The sequence below is a fragment of the Numenius arquata genome, chromosome 4, assembly GCF_964106895.1.
Source record: "Numenius arquata chromosome 4, bNumArq3.hap1.1, whole genome shotgun sequence".
NCBI lineage: Eukaryota > Metazoa > Chordata > Aves > Charadriiformes > Scolopacidae > Numenius > Numenius arquata.
The window spans coordinates 46,580,658-46,599,129 of record NC_133579.1 but is presented as its reverse complement, the minus strand read 5'-3'; the positions used below and the strand labels follow the sequence as shown (position 1 = coordinate 46,599,129).

The 18,472-nt window shown below is 38.1% G+C and overlaps 1 protein-coding gene across 2 annotated transcripts in view; it reads left to right on the top strand.

Annotated features, from left to right (window-relative positions):
* Nucleotides 1–18,472, top strand: part of CTNND2 (catenin delta 2) — a 543,425-nt gene that overhangs the window by 401,527 nt on the left and 123,426 nt on the right. For both annotated transcript variants that reach the window (XM_074146739.1, XM_074146740.1), the window contains one exon: nt 7,840–8,023. In XM_074146739.1, the coding sequence (XP_074002840.1) occupies nt 7,840–8,023 (184 nt within the window). The remainder of the gene's footprint in view (nt 1–7,839; nt 8,024–18,472) is intronic.

The window sequence follows — 18,472 nt, the reverse complement described above, 5'->3', positions numbered from 1 at the left end:
AAATAAGGAGAGATTTTAAAGCAGATGTCTTCTAAAATCTTCTGCCCTGCTTTATTAGCAACAGGCTGGGGCACTGACACACTGTCTAAGGTGTTACATTTAAAGTATTGTTATAGGTAAAAGGGAACGTACTGATAAAACAGTGATACAAAACCCTTCTCAAGCTGGTAGTGCTTGTTTCCCTGGAAGTGAATAGGGGAGAGCCAGAATGAGTCACTGGGGTGCCAAGGTCTCAGCTGGGAGCAGTGTGATTCTCCTGGCAGGAGAGTCCCTCTCTCTTAGGGGTCTGCTTGGGGCTGGTTTCCCATCACAGCCTCCCTCCTTCTCCTTGCTTCCCAGGCAAGTTCCCATTCCCTTGTCCTAAATTTACCGTACTCACTCTCAGCACAAAAAACAAGGTGGTCTTTTTTTGCATTCCTTTTCTCTATGGCACTAGGATCACTCCCATGTATGAACCACATCACTTTCCAAGTCTAAGTGGGAAGGAACTGTTTTTCCCTTGTACAATCAGTGAGATGCATCTTCTATGGAAAATTCATTCAAGTTGTTTTGACTCATATGTCAATGAAACCAATTTCATAATGTGCTTGTTAATATGCTATGTAATTTTTTTTATTTTTTTTTTTTTTTTAGTTTGGTCAAATCTAAGTTTAAGAGGAAATATCAAACAAGGCAATCTGGAGTGATAAATGTAGGACATCTGTTGCAGCATATGGCTTGACATAACAGCTGCATTGAACTTTTTCAGCAAGTAGTAATCCTTTGGAAAAATTCAGCTGAGCATATAATTTTGATGCCCCTGCGTGAATGATGTAGTATTAAAACACGTGCGGTTTAAAACCACTCTGAAGTTTGAAATGTTGGCTACTTGCAACACAGAATACTTAAATTTTATTTTGAAAATAGGTTTTATTTATAAACAGATCTGAATATTTAACTTTTTTGTTTACAAAATGAAAGTTTGAGGATATGATGAAACATTTTCATTTTTTGATATAATTACCTTTTTTTACTGTGGCCACTAATCTTATTTTTTACTTTTAGGTTCCTGAATAATCTTATTTTTAGTGCTGTCTTTATCTTAGATAACAATTTTAAGATTTGGCTAGTAAAAAAGTGTTTCCTCTTTTTTCTTTTTTTTTTTAAAGCCTTTCGTTTTGCATGTAGGTGCAACTGTGTAGATAGGCTAACTTCTTAATTGCAATGCTCTTGTGAGAATGGGATTTCGTACTTAAAGCTGTAACTTGATGTTCAGTTTTGAGTATAACATTGTTGTTCTCCGTATTAGGATCTGTTACCAAACATATGTTTGACTTTGGGTGCTAGAAAAAAATCCTTCAGTAAAATACATGTGTAAGCATTGGGAAAAAATACCTTTCTATACATATATGTATCCTTGTTTGATTTCCTTGTTTTCTAATAAAGTATTTAATTGGATGTGAATTAAATAGGATTGTGTTAGGATTAAATTTTGTTCAAAAACAGTTGAACTTTTTTTTTTTTTCCTGTGTTTCTCTGACTTAGAATTACTTGCTTTTGGTTTGGCTTCTGTGTTTTATGGGGGCAGTTAATTTCATCAGTTAAGGAAACAAGCAGGAACCACTGGCCTTTCCAGAGTAACTTAAGTCAGCTCTTCTAGTAATTGCTGTATTGCCTAATATTAAAGCTAATAACTGTCTAATATTCGTGTCTGACCGTTCTTCCTTTCCACAGTTATTTTAAAGTATGCAGCAGAAAGAGAGCAGCAACATTAGCTCAAAATTCAGACCTGTGAGAAGAGTACAGACCTTTGCAGTTAATGCAGTAGCATTTGGACAGAATTTGTTTACAAGCAATATTAAAATTGGTCCCTCCTTTTTGTTTTGATAAAATCCAATCTAATTTTGGAATGAAACAAGCAGTAATCGAGAAGGAGTTAGTTTTTCAGAGGAAATGCCTGTATTACTTATATTATATTTAGTCATGTACTTACACATAGTTAAGATCAAGCTGTGTTTGTAGTTTAAAAAAAAAACAATAATCTCTATTCTCTGTGGAAGTTTTTGTTTTGTAAAGCTATGAGTGGCTGCAAAGGGAAGAAAAATACATCTGCCTGTACCTTCGCTTACTGTTCCTTAAACTCCTGCCTGCTTATGACTTTGACTGAAACTGTCTTTCTCAAATTGGAGTTTTCATGGGTCATCTTATACACCGGTAGAAAACCACTTCTGCCCATGTAAATCAGTGAATTACAGGAAGGTGCGCATACGTATTCATTCAGTAACCAGATTTATTTCAAGAAAATTGGTGAAACTTCCTCCTCTGTTACACCAATTTGAAACTTATTTTTATAGTGTGCTTTTAAGGAGCTATTTTATGAGCTCTGAATTGTCGAGATGCCAGAATTCAAATCAGCCACTTTTTGTTTCCTACAGAAAGTCTGTTACCGAGACCAATTCCTCACCTTGTCAGTTGAGCTAGCTGTGAAGTCTTCTTGCACTTAGTATTAAGAAATGCCGTGGTTAGTATTCAGCATCTTTGCAGCAGAACCAATGCGACACATCGGGAGCCCACACCCAGCTGCCACGGAGCGGATCCAGCTCTGCAGAGCAGCGTTGTGATTACTGGGGGCTCCAAGTATCAAAGCCGCAGTAGAGAGCCAGCAAATGAGTTTTCTAGAACTTCTTGAGAGCTTAGGGTAGAAGATGCTTTTCCTAAGGACTTCAGCAAAAGATCCCTTGTGCTTGGCTTCTGTGCAGGGTATTTAGCTCACAGATTTCAATCTTAATTGTCATGTTCATGAGGGAAACTCCCTGTAGTACTTGTGTGCCTTCAGCTTATAAACAGAAAAGCCTGCCAAAGCTGTGTTCGCTCTTACTGGGATGCTGGATCTCCCAGCTCTACCAAATGGCATTTTGCATCAGTCCATGACCAAACTATTAAATTAAGATGGAAAAGAAAGACCTAGATGAGTTGGAAGACTTTTAGATTTTTATTTTTAACAAAGAGTATTAAATTAGCAAAATCTTGGTATAAATTTAAGGCTGACTTAAACATACCAAATTGAGAAGAATCAGTGTCTTTTTTCCCCAATAATACTTGTTTCCTCATGATCCTTTTACCCAATAATTTATTTGGCAAAGTACATCTTTTGCAGCACAATAAAAAAACCAAACACATAGTGGCAGTGTGGCAGGAGCAATGCTTTTTGGAAAAGCTGATTTTTTTAGTTTCTTGGTTTCCATTTAGATTTGTAGTCTAAGTTGTTCTAAGGGGCTTGTTTATATATATAAAAGTCATTATTTGAGGTAGCATTAAATCATACACTCAGTAATTGCTTTGACTTTCCTGATTTTGCACATGGTCTCTTGCTGGAGTGATATTTTTTGCATGGAAATGTATTATCACTATTTTCTTAACTTTGAATGGAATAAGGATAGCATGTGGCTTATCAGGTCTTTAGTTATATCTGACCATATACATACGCAAGTACCTGTTCTAAGTAAAACACTGGCTAAAAGAATACATTGAAGAGTTTAATCAGGATGAGTTTGAGCTCCAGCCTGATTCAGAGATGATGTTTTTTTGGCTCAGACTGCTCCATTAAATTGAGTGACTTGAAATTTTTTAAATATTTTGCTTTGCTTTTTAGGGTAAGTGATGCAATATCTATTGCAATAACTTGAATAAATTTATGTAAAAAGGAGTGCTGTTTCTAAGCATGGTGGATAAGCTCTGTCAGCTAAGCAGTAGTAACATCTCATCAGCCTGGACCATGCTTTTAAAAGGCTTGGTCTTGTCTTCAATCTTCTGGACTTTGGCTAAGAGAAAGATAAATCAAAGTTTTCCTGGTTATCTGGTCTCTCAGCTTCCTTTTCCAGTGGCAACAAACTTAAATTGCCTTAACTAAGATCTATGTGTAGTTTTCCTTATGAACTATATCTGTGCAGTTATGTCCTTGAAAAGGTTGATTATAACCTTTTTCAAAATTGCTAACCAGTTGTTAAATTTGATTGTCATTATCTGTGAAAGGGCTTCTTAGAAAAGATGATTTACATTTAGTATGTTAAATAACCTGTTGAGCATAGTAGATGCATGTCCTCTGTTAAGCTAGTCCAGAAGATTTAACTTGGTTCAGCAAGATCTCCACAGTGAGCGTAGACTCTTCCAAGAACCCTTCATATGATGTCTGCAAGACTGGTAATCAGTACTCAGACCCAGCTGAATCTTTTCAGTACCAGTTTCTCCTTAGTTTTAAACTAAAAATGAGATTGAAAGATATTTTTTCCATGCACTTCAGTTTGTTATATGTAAGGGTGAAAAACTTCAACCTGATCAGTCTGGTGTAGCTATTTTTCTCTTTCTATGTAGCATCCAACAGGACCTAGTGATCTTCAAATAGAAATAAAATGCCTACTCTGAATGTATCACAACTTAAAAGTGAGGAGGAGATAAGATTGAATGCAAGTGATTGAATAAGAGATGTTCAGCACTGATCTGATTAGTTCCTTATTTCCCCACCCGTCCCAAGAGTCAGTCTACAGGTGGTAAACTGTTGAGTTGGACTATTGACTTGCTGGAATAACTGCTCTCTTCCAATCATATACAGCCGGATGGGTCCCGCTATTGGTGGTGAATCACTGATATTCCAAGTCTGGTCCCTTCCTCTGGGTAGCTGATGGCACATAAATGATTTAGGGGGCAGTCAAGGTACCTCTGAGGCTATTCCAGACTTGCTTATTGTGCCAGAAACCCAATTCAGTCAGGGCTTTCAGAGTAAAGTGGCACATGATCTCAGTGACCAGCTCCTTACTGTAGTCTTAAAGGCCATGTAATGCATACATGCCTGAAAAATACCTTCACAGTCATATGGAGAAGAGTGGAGGCATAATGGAAGGTGCCTCAGGTAAAAGATAGTTTTTTTAATCACTTCCCATGCAAAGTCAAGAGAATGGATCATCTTCTTAGGCCTGATATAAATCTAGCTCCAGGTCATCCTCAGCAAAAGTAATGGGAAGTGAATTGCTAGTGCCCTTTAATAATTGAAAATCCTTAATTAAGGAGGGGTACAAGGAGCCACTTAAAATGCCAACCTCAGCAAGTAGCAGAATCCACTAGTTCTGAGAATAAATTGGAGCTTGTCAGAATAAAATTGTTTTTTTCATTAATGTGGTTGGTAGTTTTCAAAGACTTAAAATTAGATAAAAGATATTGTTCTAAGGTGAAAGAAAATTATCTTACTCCTTAAAACTGCATGTGAGGTCCAAAAACTTTGAAGACAATGTCGGGCTTACTGGGCAGTGCCATTTTACTTGATTCTGCCTTGACTTACAATCATTTTGGGAGAAGGCAGAACAGCTAATTTAGTCTGGTGATCCCTTCTTCCTCTTACTGTGAAGGTTTAATTTCCAGTTAGTGAAACCAGACCCCACTTACTGGCTCTTGGGTGAGTATGTAGGTTTTTATTTGGATTCTTATTTGGAACTTGCCTGTTACTGTGGCAGTCTATTGAGCAAAAGCTCATGTGCAGTCTCAAGTGGATTTTAAATAGAGAAAAAGAGCATAAAGAATATTTCTGGGCATCTGAACTTTTGCTGAATACCAACTTATCATGATGTTTATGTGAGCTTACTTTTAATTAGCAAGAACCTAGAGTGAATAGAAAATAGTGTATACATACATGTTTTTCAGCATTTTGCTAGACCGGGCTCTTATGTTTGCTTCTTTTGTATTTTTTTCTGATTTTTGAGTTTTTGACTAGTTCTTGAATCCCGAAGTACTGTTTTGTTGCCATCAGAGCACTCTTTTCTGCTTCATTTCCAAAATCGAACTTCTTCGCAAAGGAGCCACACATTGTCTTGCATAAGAAGTAATTTGGACCTTGAGGGGGGAAGATTTTCATCCTGATTCTCTACTTCTGTAGCATGCCTACTGTTTACACTTGTCTAGATTAATGTAAAAAAAAAGGCAACCATATTAGGGTTTGCACTAACTAAAACGGCAAAATACTAGGTATTTCAAGAATAGTAGATGTGCCAATAAAGCTTACCAAGAACAGGTCATAGAGAAGTGAGTTTAAATGTCTTTGTGAAGTTCTTTGTTCCTTTAAATACAGTATTACTTTTCATAAAGGCATTCAGAACAGAATTCAAAGACTCTTTTCCCTTTAAAGCAGCAATTCTTAAATAAAAAAAAAATGAACACTGTTTTTATTTCTGCCTCTTTTTTTTTTTTTTTTTGTCTGTAGCTAAATGCTGTTAGTTTCTGCCTGTTTACCACATACAGATTATTTTAAGGTTTGGGGGTTCTTTATTGGTATTCTAAGCAGAATTTGTACATTAAGCTACATAACTATCTTTGCATACAGTTCCATATAAAATAATTAAAACATGAGATTGTATAACTGAAGAAGTCTCCCTGTAGAGGTAATTAATTTTAAAGGGAAACCCAAAAACGTAGGTTGATTCCTGTTTACATGTCTCCTTCAAAGCACAGAATGCTAAAGAAAGCCTTGAGCAAGTGGTATTATTGCTGTTTGTATTTATAAATGTCTGAGTCTACATTCGTAAGGTCTTTAGTGGTTTCCTCCCACCACCACTCACTTTGGTTTTTCACAGTGTAATGCTCACATTTGTAACCTCGTGCCTATGATGATGGTAATCGTTCTCTGTGTTGGTTCAAGACTTGATAGCCATGAAGGCAAAACTCAGTTTTGCTGCTCACGGTTAGGTGTGGGGCCAGGCTACTGTCACTACAGGGGAGAAAGTAAGAAGCAGTAGGATGGCACTCTAGAGAAGAGGCCGTGTGTTGGCAAGGGCAGAGGTAGGAGGAGGCAGGCTTCCTCATACAGCTGCTGCTGGGAGGACGCTGGGCTGAAATGAAGACCGCTGCTTCTTCAGAGCAGCCTGTTGCCCTCTGGCTTCACCCCCGGCACTTGTAGTTGCCCAGTAGCACCAGGCTGCTGTCACAGCACAAAAATCAAATATGCTTCTCCTAAGCTCTGATACAAATGTATACAAGGGAATGAAAGCCAGGGTCTCTTTTGCCCCCAACCATTTCTTACCAACTCTCTGTGGCACATCTGCAGTGACGCCGATTCTTGTGGGCTGTGCTCAGAAAGCTTTAGCTCTTGATTGTTCTTCCTTTTCTTTGGCACATTAAGAATTTTAACGGGGTTTTTTTGAATTTCAGTAAATCTCCTTGTGAGTTGCACCATTAAGCTTGTTGTTTCTGTGCAAAACCGGTAGTTTTCTGTGACTTTGAATAATAAATAATTTACAAAATTAAAAATGGCTTGTCAGAGGCCAGTATAATACCATACTACTGTATCAGGTTGTGAAGGAAGTCTTTTTGCTTGTAGTACCAACTAGCCTAAACAGTTACTTTCATTACATTGAAGATCACAGAAATAGTTAGGAGTTTGGTCTCTCAATGCATATCTATCAAGAGTGACAGTGTAAAGCAGAACCTATTTTCTGCTATTGGTTTTTATAAATTTTATTTAAAGGAAGAAATCTGAAGTCCAAGCCCTGCAAAAATATATGTAATACTCCATTCCACATGTGGCTCACCACCTAAATAGGCCTCCATCATGACCAGCTGCTCAGTTTTTAGGCCTAGCTCTGAGAAATTTCCAATGTTGGTGTGAATACTTGTTGAGTATGCAGAGCCGTATTCCCACTGCAAAAGTGTGCAGGTATCATTCAGCCCCATTTACAATGAAGTCTTTTTTTTCCTTGATAGAAACAGCTTTATTAAGCGCACCAATGCTGTGAAATGTTTTGGGTTTTTTTAAGAAATGAAAACTATTCAATCTTCTTTGCAGAAGTATTAATTATTAGTCATTTGCGGTTTTTGTAGGAGTTCTCTGGAATCTATCCTCCTGTGATGCACTGAAAATGCCAATCATCCAGGATGCCCTCGCAGTGTTGACCAATGCAGTGATCATCCCTCACTCTGGATGGGAAAACTCTCCGCTCCAGGATGATCATAAAATACAGCTCCATTCATCACAGGTGCTGCGCAATGCCACTGGGTGCCTAAGGTGAGTATTGCAAAACATTTGCTTTGCCTTAATCATCTTACTTTGGCTTGACTTGTTATTTCTCCTTTTTAGACATCTGTAAAGTAAATAATTGGTTTGCGTGTCGGCTAAGACGACGACTTTCAGAGCTGTAAACTCAAAGTTGGAAATTAATTAGAAATCAAGCTTCAGGCCATTCAAAAAACAATCTCTAGAAAAGCTGCTGTGGGTTTTCCTTTTTTCATTCATTAACAGCTTTGACCAATCTTCTCATCCAAGCTTGTATATTACAGATGTTTTTGTCCTTGTAAATTTGTCCCATTTCCCCAGTTGCTTAAATGAAGTCGATATGTTCTCACTATTGCACCCAATTTAATCAGCACAAAAAATAATGAAGATGCTCACAAAATGTACCATGCCTTAGGGGTTCCAGATGCCATTGCTGGAGTTATGATAAATATATAAAGTAGGTTTTTTTCTGCTCTGTGAAGATGAAAAATGGATTTCAATAAGAGAGCAAACAATTTAACATTGTGCAGCTAGAATACTTAAACAGATCCTTAACAAGTATGGTATCTGTTTATATTTATATTTGTATGTCAAACTTGTATATGCAACACCAAGGTGCACGTACATAAATCTGTGCAACATGATCTGTCTGTTCCTAAAAATCACTGTACATGTGAGAATGAAAAAATAATGAGTAAGAAGCGTTTCAGTTCTGACAAAGACTTACAAAAGGATTGAGTCATAGCAATTTTTGAATTCCAATCCTTATCATTTTGTTGAAACATTTTAAGTTCTTTTAAACATGTTAAGTTCTTTTAAAATATCACAAATATACTTGTATTGGACTTAAATGCAGGTATGCATATGTGAAAACCAGCTTTGTTGGGATATGTGACTGAAGCTAGGTATTTATACCTGAGTTGTGTTGATTTTGAAAAGAGTTCGGTAGTATAACTGTGTTGCATTATGTTCAAATTACTAGAAAAAATGTTACTCAATCACTGTGACAGAAGTCATTCCATAAAGACGTGTACCGTGTTACACTTCTCACGCTTCTGATGTTTAACCTGTCTTAGTTAAAGAGCTGCCTCTGAAAGAATTGTCCATTATAAATTTGAGGCTTCGTGGTGCCCTGTCTCTGAATGGGCATGTCCAGTGTTGGTCTCCCTACACCATAAGCTCTATCTTCCTGTTAATTTTTCCCAACTGCTTCTCAGGGTCTGATGTCCACCCCTGATCTTGCAAACCTCAGTTCATCCTACCTTATAGTTGATGGATTCATTGCACATTGGTCTTGAAATCTTTCTTCTTTGTTCTTTTTTTTTTTTTTTTCCTTCGTGAGTGTATGTGCACGCCCATTTGCAAACTGATGTGAGCTTACTGTAGCCTGCACTGTGGGTCAGCCTGAGGACTTGTGGCCACGTGAGAATGGTACGTTGCCTGATCTAACACACACTGCTTTGCAGCAAGGCTTACCGCCAAGTGCTTGATGGTATGCTGTCATAGCAGAATGGCTTCTGATCAGCTCGTGCAAAATAAGCTCATATCTGCCTGCAAAAGACTGTGCACATTATATCTCTTTAGTCCTTCCCAGCTAGCTGTAACAGCAGCTTAAGCGGCTGTCCTGAGCAGGTTGGTCTTCCTTCTAAACCTGGGCCTTTCAACCACAGTATGGCTTTTTAATATCTTTCTGATATCAAACCCTTCCTATTTCCCAGATGCATCTTCCTGTCCTCTCTAACGGCTTCAGATATTCATTTGGCCTTCACCCATCTTCTTTAGATAATTTCATCCCACTTAGTCTGTGTGGATGCTCTTTGGCAGAGCCAGAACATTTGGAGAGGGTTGAACTTACTTTTGCTTCACACCAGCAGAAACTTTCTTGTTTACCTTTCTCCTGCCACTGTTGAAAATCTCTCTCTTTGAACAAAATGTCAAGTTTGGGTTTGTGCAAGGGAGAAAAGTGTAAGTTGACCTCTGAGATGGTAACTGGGTTCTTGCATTGAAACCATGTCAGATAATGGGGCTGTAGGCTGGAGGAAACAGCAGATGTCAGAAAGATGAGAAATCTCTATGGAGATGATTGGAGTAGCACATGCTCTGTGCAGGTAGTACCTTAGCTATCATGCCTTAAATACCCACCTCCCCCAATAAACTGAACAACTCTCACTTTCCACTTGTGACTAGCTACAAGCCTCATATTTCCATTTCAAGGTCTCACTGGACAAGAGAGGTAATTTAAATCAAGAAGGTGAGGGTTGCCAGCTGAGATTGCACTGTGTTTATCTGGTAAATGGGAAGTCCATTGTTATCTTCCATGGGAGAATTTCTGCTAAGACTCTGGTTTGGTTGTGCTCTGCTGTTTTCTTTTTCTTCTTTTGCTGCAGCTGGTTTTTGAAGGGACGCTAGTTAAAATTCAGTTGCATCAGGATTGTCAGCTATGATGCTCAGTATCATAGGAAAACTAGTGGTGTTCAGAATACTTGACAAATGTTTCTGAACCTGTAATGTTGACAGATTTGAGAGACACCAGGTTGTATTACATAAGGTTTAATGCTAGTAAATATGCCAGGAGGATTTGGGTGGGGTTTTTTTAAGTCTTCTGTGCCTTTGGTTTTCTGATTAATTCACTGCTGAAAACTTGAAATATTATCTGTATAATATAATATAATATAATATTAATCCATAATAAAAGCTGTAATATAATCCATCCCATATACAATGTTAATAAATAGTTTGCAAAGGCCATTATATAAGAATAGTCAGATCTTTGGTTTGTTTTCACTGTGGTATATGAATTATTATTCTTTCTGCTGATCTTCCCTTTTCTCAGTTTCTTGATGAGAGTTTCATGTGCTTTTTCAATTAAAAAGTTGCTTGTTAACCACAATTTTACTACTCTTATCTGCTTATTCATTATCATTCTTAACAAAGGTCTTAAGTCTGCAACTCCAGCCACACAGTAATACAGCTGAAATCAGTATAAAATCATAAGACAGCAGCAGCATCAGACCTTCTTTTCCTGTTATTTTCTTTTTTCCTTAGACATTATTTACAAACTGCACTTTGCATACTTTTGTGATTTGAAAAAAAAGAAAATAGCTTTGATACAATATTGTAATAATTAATTTTACAGAACTTGAATACTTTGAAATGGTTTAGATAATTCAAAGCTCTAAATACAGTGTTATACCTGTCACTTATAAATTTAATCTTAATACTCAACGTTCGTAAATTGCCAGACCTCAGTGTGACATGTATTAGAGTAATCACCCAATTTACTTGGCTTCCCACTGAGATACTAGTACCTTACCTCATTATGCTCTGTGAAAGTTTGACTTCTTTTTTTTTCCCTTTGGATTTCAGCTGTGACTGCTGTATTTGTGTTAGGGAAATACTGTATATTTGGTTTATAGTTTCTTATTCATTTAGACTTACTAGGGGAAGTCAGGTGAAAACTGAATTTGGAATCCCAGTTGTTAATATTGGGAGGTTTACAATCCCTAATCTGAAATTTAAAAATCAACAGGAGGCACATTGCACAATGTTGTCTTAACCTGAAGCAGCAAGCTTACTGTGGTAGGTTGATCCTGGACCTGGACCAGGTGCCCACCAAAGCTGCTCTTATCACTCCCCTCCGCAGCTGGACAGCCTTGTTTGGGCATTCACCTGCTCTAGCGTGGGGTTCTCCATGGGCTGCAGATGGATGTTTGCTCCACGGTGGACCTGCATGGGCTATAGGAGGACTACCTGCTTCATCATGGTCTTCACCATGGGCTGTAGGGGAATGTCTGCTCCAGCACCTGGAGCACCTCCCCCCACTCCTTCTTCACTGACCTTTGGGTCTGCAGAGTTGTCTCTCTCACATCTTCTCACTCCTCTCTCCAGCTGCAGTTTCTGTTGGGCAGGATTTTTTCCCCTTAAATACATTATCCCAAAGGTGCTACCACCGTTGTTGATGGGCTCAGCCTTGGCCAGCGGCGGGTCCATCTTGGACCATCAGACATGCAGGAGGCTTCTGGCATCTCCTTACAGAAGCCACCCCTGCAGTTCCCCCTCTACCAAAAACTTGCCATGCAAACCCAACACACTTATTTATCGCAAAACTAGATCTCTGTCCAAAGACTGTCTGAAAAAAATCCCAGACAAAAATATTTTCAAGAGTTTTTGTCCCAATCTACAGTCTGGAACCTTGGTTTTTTTCTGTGAATTGAAGATGAATTTAAGTTAATAGAATCACATATGAGGACTTTAAAGAATTTTAAGAATTTACTGGTTTTTAAGAGTCTAATCTGATTTTAGATTCAAAATCATAAAATGCTGGATTTTATTTCTTCTGTGTTCTATTTAGTTTTTCATCATACACTGAAGGTACAGGGGCAATTGTGGAAATCAAAGATCTATGAAAATATTTGTCTTCTGCCCTATAAGTTGACTAGAAACTGTATGGAACAGTAGCTCAAGTAGTCTTTGTTTATAAAGCCCCATACCTTTCAAATTTTCATACTTTTATACGTGTCAAACCTTTCACAAAATACCATTAATTATTCTTCAACTGAAAAAATAATGTAGCAAGCTGTCAGAGTAGGAAAGCAAAGGGGAAAAGTGCTTTTAAAACATGAATTGAATGTAACTGACCCAGTAGTATTTTCTGGATATATCAACTTTTGGAAAGAACAAATTACCTTGTTAGAACAATTTGTGTCAATTGTAAGACCTGAATATCAAATGGTTTTAACTGTTTTGTGGATGAATTATCTGGTTCACAGACATTTACAAGCTAATGCAGTTATCCCACTGTCTTTTTCCTCCAGTTCTCTTCTAAGCATCCAAAGTCTATTGATTCTTATTCTTAGGAACTTTGAATATAAAGTTCTGCTGCTTATGACAAAAGAAGATGTGGGAGCAGCATAAAATAAATAGCACAGGCTGTATTATTCATCATCTGTTTAGTTTCTAAAGAAACATACATATATATGAAGAAACATTTATGTATGTGAAACACGTTTCTTTAGAAACTAAACTGATACATGTATGTATGTGCATGTATCGGTATACGTATGTTTAGGTGTATAAACACACAATATAAAAGGGCTGATGACTGAAGCTAAAATATGTTTCTGTCTTTACTGACTGTGCAAGCTCTGAATATCTTCAGCTGGGTATAAGCAGAGCTGGCTTCTTACAGTAGGACCAGGACCTTTGCTGCTGATTTTATGATTCTCCTCGTATCAACAGGACATTCACGTTTGGTCCATCATTGTGTATGCTGTAGTGGATATAGAGATGTTGGACTTGCCAACTCATCTCAGTATCTCTGTTGCTTTTTCTACAGCCTAGGAGATCTTCTCAGGCTGACCTTGCATCAGAGAACAAAAAAGCCCATGCTCCATTAAGAAGCCTGTCAGAATCCCAAGTTAGGATAAAACTAACTAGTAATTGTGTATGTCCACTGGCCACCTACTCAAGGGAGGGACTTTTACTACAAGCAGTTCCAGGAAGCAAGAGGCACAGCAGAGGCACAGCTACCTAAAGGAATACTGACGCAGGGTTATCCAGTTGTAGAAAGGAAGCTGTCCAAATCCACAATATTTCCTCCTCTTATCCTCTTCAAATCCAGTCTTATCCTGAAGAACGGGCTAATCTCCACTGTTCTTGTCTTTTAATACAGTTTGAGCTACTACAGTTACAAAGCTGGTGTAATTAAAATCCAAGGACCATTAGATCGGCAGATTTGATGCCAATTATCTAGCTACATTCTATGAATGTATTGTGGGGAAACACAGGTTATATTTTGCATAATGTACAGAGTTGCACACCATGTGTTAAACCTCATTTGGACACAACTAGGATGTTGAATCAAGTTAGAGAGTTCCTAAACTCCAGGGTTATACTGGCTATACTGGGGTGTCCATTGTTAAACAAACACGTGCTCTCCTGACCGCTCTCCTCAGCTTGGGAATTTCTCAAGGACCTGGAGTTGGAAGTAAGTGCAGAGGAAAGCCTTGTCAAGAAGCTAAGGAAAAACTTAGTTTTAATGTCTGGTTCTGTGAAGTTCAGTCCCTTTCCGCTAAAAATTAAATTCTTATTAAAATTGTATCATTTGTTCACCTGGGTCCTAGCAACAACAAGCTGTGGAGGAACTGAGGGGTTAGTGTCAACTCTCCATTATTTTGAAGAAATCAAGAACTGTACTGTACGAAAGACTACCACTAATTTCCAATTTAATATAAATGAAGGTATTTGGATCACAAGTTCTACATCTTGTCTTTCCAGGTTTAAGATGAATGACATATTGCTTACTTTTATATATGCTAGCACAGAAGTTCTATATTACTTGTACACGATGAATTTTGAAAAACTGTCTTTAATAAGCTTGATAATGCCTCCTGGAGTATCATACGGGAACACAGATCACAGGAGGGAAAATGAGCTGAACTACTGTTTCTTGTCTTTTAAAACAAGATTGGAAGGAGTAAACTCTAAGTTTCATTTACCTAATGGCAAGCGTTTTAATCAAGGAGTAGGTGTCTGTATAAGAGCCTGGTTTTTAGAGGCTTTGAGTATTTCTAGGTTAATACTGACTCACCAGCTCTGAAAATCATTTATAGTTTTGATGTTGTTCATAATGAGTTTAAGTGTCTAATTTCAGGCAATCCAACTGAAAACTTTCAAACAAGCTGCTTTCATGGGCATAAACTATGCAGAATGTATTTTTAAGTAGGACTAAAACTTCCACTAGCTGATGTGTAAATGTTCATGGCCGTATTCCTGGTCTTCTAACCACAAACCAAAATGGGAAAAATCACAGGAAATTAATAAGAGTCAGTCTGCTGAGGAAAATGTATTTCACCTTTTCACGAAGCTGAAAGGTCCAGTCTAGAAAAAAGTCACAAATCAATCTGAGGCCACAATGATTGCATCCTATTTAAGCATAAAGTTTGGGAGGTGAATTTCTGCAAGATATGAGAGAGATTGTTCCTTACTGAATGCTGTGATAATTCAGAAATGCAGCTGAAATAAAAATCTAATGTTAACATTCAGGGAGAGAGGGAGATTTTAGTATGAATAGATCACTGTCCTCTGATTGCTGCTGTAATATTTTTATTCAGAAGATACTCAAGGGAAAAGTACTAACAGAATTAAATGTGTAGCTGTGTCAGATACTTAAGCACCCCACTTTTTCTTCACAGTGCAGTTACTCCCACTTTACATATTCATGAACAAATTTATAAGGTTTATACAAGGTCACACTGTATTAATTATAGCAGTGGTATTCAAATAGCACTCCGAAGTTTAATGCTTTTTCAGCATTTCTGGTAAAAGCATTACTTCAACCTATCAAATTGACTCTACAAATTCCATATAACTCTCGAATTCTGGGCTCAAGTTGATCACAATCTCAACCAGAAATTTTGTTTTTAAACGGATGTTATGGAATGCCTTTTGTATTCCCCTTTGATCTGAAAAATAGTACAGCATAATTCCAGAGGCTTCTTGCTCTCCTGTACTTAAAGCGTGTAAAAAGCTTTCATGGTGTACCTCCTTCCTCCATCATTTTATCCAACAAGAGGCACTAGGCTGCTCTGCCTAAATCTGCCTTCAAATGCAGGAGGAACTCCCAATGTATTGATTTTGCACTGAGGTAGCCAAAAAATGCTCTATCAACATCCATCTTCAAAATGCTATTTAGGTGATTCCTGGGCAAACAAGGAAGCTCGTTCATATTTCAATGGAGCTTCATGTTTGGATACAAATTAGAAATATTGGACATATATACCAGAATCTGATAATTTAGGACCTGGGTGAAATTTCTTATTCTTCAACTAGGATCTTTTATTCTTTTTAACATGAATGTGTGTAGGTTTTATAGGGAAAAAACCCAACAACTTAATGGGTGTCTTACAGTTATAAATATTTACTTGTTGCTATGGCAGGAGTGTGCTCTTCCTGTAATTTAGTAATTTACTGTTGCTGGAAATTATACATGCACTTATGAAAAGAATGACTGTGCCTCAGTACCTTTGTTTTCATCTTACAATATTTTTAGGCTCAGCGACGATGACAAAACTGACAACTGCTGCCTCTTAGGCTGAATGGCTTACGGTGTACCCTAGCCCTGGATTAGGGATGTGTTGAATATCTCAAGAATGTGTTGAATGGCTGACTCTTTCACAGCTTTTGGTGGTTTTAATTCCTTTCAGGTTGAATGCCTGCTGTTAACTAGTGCCTAATGTGAAAATTAAATGTCCACTCATATTTACATGGTTAGGTAGTGTTAATTTACATTTCCTTCTGGCAGAGCTTTAAGCCATGTGGATGTGAATGCTCTGAAGAAAGTAAAATTGTTTGTTTTGTGAAAGGGCTTAGATTCTGTGGGGTTTTTTTTGTTTCAGAACAGTTTTCATTTATGCAGTAGTGAGTGTTAGTTTGGCAGGACTGTAATAAGGTATGATTTGAATCTTGGTGGCCTGCTGACTTGATTTGGGCTGACTCTGAGCCCAGCTGACTACAATGAGCCTCCTTCTCGCTGGCCAGCTGCAGAGCTGAGTATCACAGTGGCACAGCTATTTTCTTTTTGGGAAGAGTCCCCAAGCCTGTGTGGCACCGCATCTATTTTAGAACTTGTCAGCACATCCATGCAGTCAGTGCGTGGGAAGCTGAAGAGATGGAGCCAATTCTGTCTCAACTGTATAGGCCCATTGGAAAGAATCATTAGGACCACAGGTGTCAGCGGGAACCAGAGTGTACCTCTGTTGTTGCATTGCTGACTATTGAAAATCCTGGATAGTCCTTTTCGAATGGGTACTTGGAAGAACTCATATAGTCTGGCTCCATAGAAAATACTCTTTGTCTCAGCATGAGAGAAAAACTGATTGTGACAACTCTGTACTACCACTCATGGTCGTGGTGACTGCTGATAGAAGATTATGTTTTATTTACCAAAGGAAAATGAGAAACACAATCATCCAGAGTTTGTAGGCCCAGTCAATACTGCTGATAGAAGATTATGTTTTATTTACCAAAGGAAAATGAGAAACACAATCATCCAGAGTTTGTAGGCCCAGTCAATTCCACCCCAGATAATAAAATAATATTCAGTAAGGTTGACGTTCTTTGGTGCTAATTGCTTGATTTGTATGTTAACCAGCTTTTCTCTTCTTAAAACTTTTTGCATTACTAGGCAATATGAAAAAGGAACATGTGAAAACATGGGGCCCTGCACCGTGAAGAAAAGGCAGGGTGTACTTGTGCAGCTTTCCCTCATTACCTTGTGATAGGCTGCTTCATATCTGAAGAAACTTCCCCTAGGAGTGAGAAGATATTTGGTCTTTTTGCTCAGTCTGAGGATATTCAGTAGAGATATCTGTTTGAAGTACTCTGAGCTTGCTTCATCCTTCTGGGTAAGCCGGCCGACATCACAGAGTAAACATTTTATCACTGACTTTCAGAATGTTTTGGGCATGTGAACTCTCTCACTTCAAGCAGAAGAGTAATTAATGCCAGCAGCTCAAGTTGAGCCAGTGCTCAACTCTCTTGCTGCGAGAAGGCTTTGATGGCATTCCACATTTCTGCAAGTTGGTGAGCTACTGAGAGATCACGAGAAACGCTCTGCGGTAATATCCTTAGCACTGAAGTCCTAAGACCCACAGATCCCACCAACCGCAGTTAAAAACTTTGTTACTTTTTCTGTTTTGGAAGTATTTTCCCTGGAAGCCTCATAATGAAGTAAGTAAATAAATAAAAATACAGCTCTTGAGGGGGGTATGATGAAATAGGCTGCAGAATGCCAAGCCTGCCTAGCTTACGATGTCTGAGCTGAAGACTGAAAAGCAGCAGATCATTTCTGGATGTCATCTTTTGTGAAACTTTGCCCAGTAAGTGTTGAGCTTGTGTTCTTATTGTCGCTACACATCTCCAGAGAGGAGTTTTAGCACTTTGTAAGATTTTCCCTTGAGTAGAGAGGACAATCTAGTAAGAACACATTTAGAAAGGAAGATAAAGTCCATTACTTGCAATCAAATGGATTTTCCTCTTTCTGAAAGAATTGGAAAAGTGGACAGTTAATTTGGGGGTAAATTGAGACTTTTATAAAGACTGAAGTAAAAAGCATGTCATGCCCATCACTAATTCCGTTTCCTCAGGTTTATCCTATTTGAATATTTCTCTGGACATGAAGAAATGTAAGTCTTATGCACAAGTGGGAGGGCAAGGTGCAAGGAGATGCTGATTTCCAGCTATAGCTTATTGATGCACACTCAGCCTTGTGGACACTGCCTCAAAAAGGCAACAGCAGAACAGGGTGGGAGGATTTTCCTCTCTTCTACCATCAAAGTCGGTGCTAAGTTTACCTTTAAGGTAGGCAGGGTGGAAGACTTCCCTCTTTCAAAATGAGTTAATCAAAGATATTAGAGGTTTGTAGAGTTTAGGTTTTTTTCCTGTTGCCTTCCCTAAATTAGC